General features: G+C 35.1%; 1 protein-coding gene across 1 annotated transcript; it reads left to right on the top strand.

The window, feature by feature from the left end:
- Positions 1–363: 363 nt before the first annotated feature.
- Positions 364–1368, top strand: LOC123278154 (olfactory receptor 5D13-like). The gene has a single exon (XM_044750594.1). It carries the CDS (start codon positions 364–366, stop codon positions 1366–1368), a length of 1005 nt encoding a protein of 334 aa, XP_044606529.1.
- The last annotated feature ends 3473 nt before the right edge of the window (positions 1369–4841 follow it).

The following is a 4841-nucleotide window of genomic DNA, read 5'->3' as shown; positions in this document are numbered from 1 at the left end:
AATTCTATGTTCTCATAGTTAAACAAGTTAGAGAAGAAACTGTAGAAACGTATGATATATATTTTTTACAAGACGAGCATTTTAACTAAACTCAGATTTATGTAAAAAGCCAGACTGGTCTTTCTCATGATGATAATAGACTCTGAGGATACTGAGTCTGATCACTTGAAATATAACAAGGCCAACTCTGTTTTTGTCCTTCCTCACTCAACTGCCTTCTTTTTTATTCCATTTGCATAGACTTCATACTCACTGTAAAATTTTGACACTAGTAAATTCTAGCTTTTAAATAATGTAATGGTTGAAACTAAAAGCTTTCCACAACACTATTTATAGATAATCACAGTCTCTCAACATTTCCTCATGTTAACCTGCCTTCTCCAAAATTTGCTTCTCGTTTCTCTGAATCAGCTTTCCTATTTTGTCCACAGGAACCAAGAAAACCAGAGTGCTGAAGTCACTTTCATTCTCTTGGGCTTCTCAGAATATCCAGGACTCCAGGTGCCTCTGTTCCTGTTATTCTTAACCATCTACACAGTGACTGTGCTGGGGAACCTGGGCATGATTGTGATTATCAAGATCAATCCCAAACTCCACACCCCCATGTACTTTTTTCTCAGCTACTTATCCTTTGTTGATTTCTGGTATTCTACTGTAGTTACACCCAAACTACTAGAAAATTTGGTTGTGGAAGACAAAACCATCTCTTTCACAGGATGCATCATGCAATTCTTCTTTGCATGCATATTTGTGGTGACAGAAACATTCATGTTGGTGGTCATGGCGTATGACAGATTTGTGGCAGTTTGTAACCCTCTTCTCTACACAGTTGTAATGTCGCAGAAGCTTTGTTCCTTACTGGTGGCAGCACCATACCTTTGGGGTACAGTCTGTTCCCTGACCCTTACCTACTTTCTATTGGAATTATCCTTCATAGGAAAGAATATTATAAATAACTTTGTCTGTCAGCATGCCGCCATTATCTCTGTGTCTTGCTCTGACCCCTACGTAAGCCAGGAGACCATTTTAGTCTCTGCAACATTCAATGAAATAAGCAGTCTATTGATCATTCTTACTTCCTATGCTTTTATCTTTATCACTGTCAGGAAAGTACCTTCCACCGAGGGGCGCCACAAAGCCTTCTCCACATGTGCCTCCCACCTGACAGCCATTACCATTTTCCACGGGACCATCCTATTTCTCTACTGTGTTCCTAACTCCAAAAGTTCATGGCTCATGGTCAAGGTAGCCTCTGTCTTTTACACAGTGGTCATGCCCATGCTGAACCCACTGATCTACAGCTTCAGGAACAAAGACGTGAAGGAGACCCTCAGGAAGTCAATCAGTACCAAATTATTATGTCATTAATGTAAGATGGTAAGATTTACGTTTTTGTTTTCAAGAGTATTGTGGAGAATTGTCCTAGTCTTTTAGCATTTTTAATACTTGGAATTCCTTATTTTACTAAAGCAGAGCAGTGTTTAATGTAAGTCCCCAGTTGACATACTATTTAACATATGTTAAATTTTAACTTTAGTAAATTAGCTATAAAATAATAAATAACACAGTAATTAAAGTTCAGACCACTTAAATGAAGTTTTGGCACACAGAATTTGTCATGTAAAGATATCTGAGTTAGCACACATTACCATATGACTGCCCAGTAAATCTTTCATTCTTTTTTAGTCATCAGAGAATAGGTTTATAGAGTTACCGTAAATATTTATAGCTTATTATCAGGGAGGATGCATCAAATGCAATACAGCAAACTAGGAGTTATTCAGCACTCAGACTCTAAATTTAAAAGAAATATTTATTTAATTCCACACAGGAAGCATTGGTACATTATAAGTGCAAAGAAGGCATACCTCTGCCCCAACAAAGCCCAGAATATTGTGTGGTTAAATTATGATTGTTAATATAAAATTAATTTTCTCTTTGTATACAAAATATAAAAAATAAAAATTAAAAAATCGTACTCTTCAGAAGTAGCTACGGTTCAATCTAAAATTGTCATTCATGCTGATCTTGAGTTGTGTGTAATATAACTGTTGATGCATAAGAACGAACATAAAATTCAGTGATATGAAACATTAGGCAATTTTGATTTCTTTATTGGGGGATTTATTGGAGAAGCTCTGCTATAATCAGCTAGAGAATCTTGTTTAACCTGATGTAGTCTTGCCTAACTAGCAAAGTCACCTCTAGTCTATAGATCTTCATGGTGATTGGATAGCTCTGCTCTGTGTACCATTGGGCTAGTTAGAGTATCTTCCTGTATTGTCCATGATTAAGTCATAAGACAAAATGTGCTATAACAAAACCTAGGGCAAGCTCCTATTTGTGTTATGTCTGTTAACATTCTATTAGCCAATGCAAATCATATAGCTGAGCACAAAGTCAATGGTTGAGAAAGTGTATCTGCCTTTTGCGGAACTGAAAAACTACGTGACAATGAGCATGGATACAGAATACAATGAAGATTTAGGCTCAATATTTCAATATATCTAAAGTTTATGGTCAATTTTACTTAATGGAAAATGTTCTTCTTGTATATTTCAGATAAAAATAACTGTTCAACTTCGGTGGCCCAGGTTCAGTTCTCAGCATGGAACCACACCACCTGTCTGTCAGTAGCCATGCTATGGTGGTGGCTAAGATAGAAGAACCAAAAGGATATACAAGTAGAATATACAACTGTGTACTGGGGCTTTGTAGGGGGGAGGATGAAAAATGAGGAACATTAGCAACAGATGTTAGCACAGAGTGAGTCATTCCCTGTAAAACAATAAAAAATTTAAAAGTAAAAATAACTGATCTAGTTTGACAGACTTTTGTGTAAATCGATGGGCCATTTGATTAGCTTTACTAAATGACTGTCATTGCTGGTTTTTGCTTGATGATCGTGGTTGAACTCTCACAAGATAGGCAAAGTTTGGGTAAATTTCCAAGTATCGTGGTTTCAGTCCAACAGCAGACTATGAATTATGTGATTGCCTTCACTGAAATCATGAGCTTTTTATCTCCAAATAAAGAATCCTAATTTCCATTATAATGAAGATTGCTATCAAACTTTGAAACTTAACCTATTTATTTGATTGTTTAGCAATATGTAATGATATGTTCAATAATTTGGGATATGTTTTATAGAGTTATGTGATTTATTTAACTTTTAATTCTCTGTCAACCAGATGCCATACACACTCAGCTTTCTAGTCAAAAAGTACTTTAATAGGCTGTGTGTATGTTAATAAAAATATTTTAATGACAAAAAAAATGTGTGTAGAGGATGTGAACACAGTCTAGAGTGAACCATGTGTGACATCTGCCATAGCTCCTTGGATTTAAGATCCCAAGGAGAAAACAAAGCAAAATGTAATGAAGAAAATCTCTGAATAGGTGTACACTCCGTTAGAATACACTTTTAGTTAATCTGGAAAATGCTTTTCAACAAACATTTATTGACACAAATATAATGTAGATATTCTCCAAGAATTTCAAAATTAGAATTTTAATATGAATGTACATATTTTAAATGATGAAATGAGTGTATGTTTGTTGATATAAGTGATTTCATTGAAAGTTCTACAAACTGCTACTGATGGGTTCTTCGCTTTTATGTATGAATTATACTCTTCTTTATATTTTTAGTAGTGGTTTGGATAGGTGCAGTTCCTTTGTTTCATTTCTCAGAAGCTGTGTCAAGACTTTTGGTGAAGGTATTCACAAAATTAAGGGAAGAATGTACAGAATTAATAGTCACTTACTAGAGAAAATGTTGCAAGTTGTATGTAGACCATATTATGTAAATATTAATTTCCATATAATGTTTAACAATACAACTTCAGGAAATGTGCAATGCTGGACAATTCTATTATGATATGAGTATTCCAGGGGTGGTAGGTGACATTTTTACTGTATGACTGATCCTCCCTACTATTCATCATCTTAGAAAAAGATTGACCCTGAGAGAGAAAAAAGGAAATTGAGATGGGCAGTTAGGGAAAGGGATTGTAGCGCTCCTACATCAAGGCTCTTTCTTTCCTGAATATTTCTGCTTAGATACGTAGTTCATGCAAGCTCAAAGACTGTCTTGTTGATGTAAAAAGTTGCATTCTAAGCACAAGGATAAAATCCAGTAATTGTATGAACATAGTTCTGAGCTTGTGGATCTGAGAGAAGCAACATGTAGGAGTGATTTTCTAGCTATATTTGGTGTTTATTTCCCTACTGCTATCATCAAAATTTCAGGAAAGCCTTATAAAAAATTGAAGCCTTATCCCTAAAGTAGATGGCACTTTAGAGAAGACGCAATTCCAATCTGACATAGACTTACAGCAACAATAGAATAAGCAGGGAGCATTTCCCAGTTCATTTTACGATGCCTGCATCACTAGACAGCCAAGTTACAGAACAATATATCGTAAATATATGTGGACAAGTATTTAAAATAGTAAACCAATTCACTGATATATAAAATAGATAACAAATCATACTCAAGAGGGATTTAACCCAGGAATACAAGTTTGGTATATCCTTTCTAGTCCATCAAGGTGATTCATCACATTAACAAATAAAGTAGAAGAATGTATAGTCACTTCAACAGATGTGAAGAACAGCTAATAATATTAAGCAACTAGTCATGATAAAAATTCTCAGAAAAACAGGAAGAGAAGAGAAAGACAGATAATGAACACAAAGAAACTCATTTCCTTCTTTCTGGATAATGAATTATCAACAGTATGGAAGGCTAAAGCCATAGAATGTTAGCTAGGAGGAGAACAAACTTTTTACCTTTGACAAATTTGAATCAACTACTGCAGAGACTGAGGCTGGGATAA

Source organism: Equus asinus, chromosome 17 (assembly GCF_041296235.1).
Source record: "Equus asinus isolate D_3611 breed Donkey chromosome 17, EquAss-T2T_v2, whole genome shotgun sequence".
NCBI classification, from domain to species: domain Eukaryota; kingdom Metazoa; phylum Chordata; class Mammalia; order Perissodactyla; family Equidae; genus Equus; species Equus asinus.
The sequence above is the reverse complement of the archived record's forward strand: the minus strand, read 5'-3'. Positions and strand labels throughout refer to the sequence as shown.

Coding starts and splice junctions, on each gene's coding strand:
- LOC123278154 (XM_044750594.1), top strand. CDS start 364: ATGTTAACCTGCCTTCTCCAAAATTTGCTTCTCGTTTCTCTGAATCAG.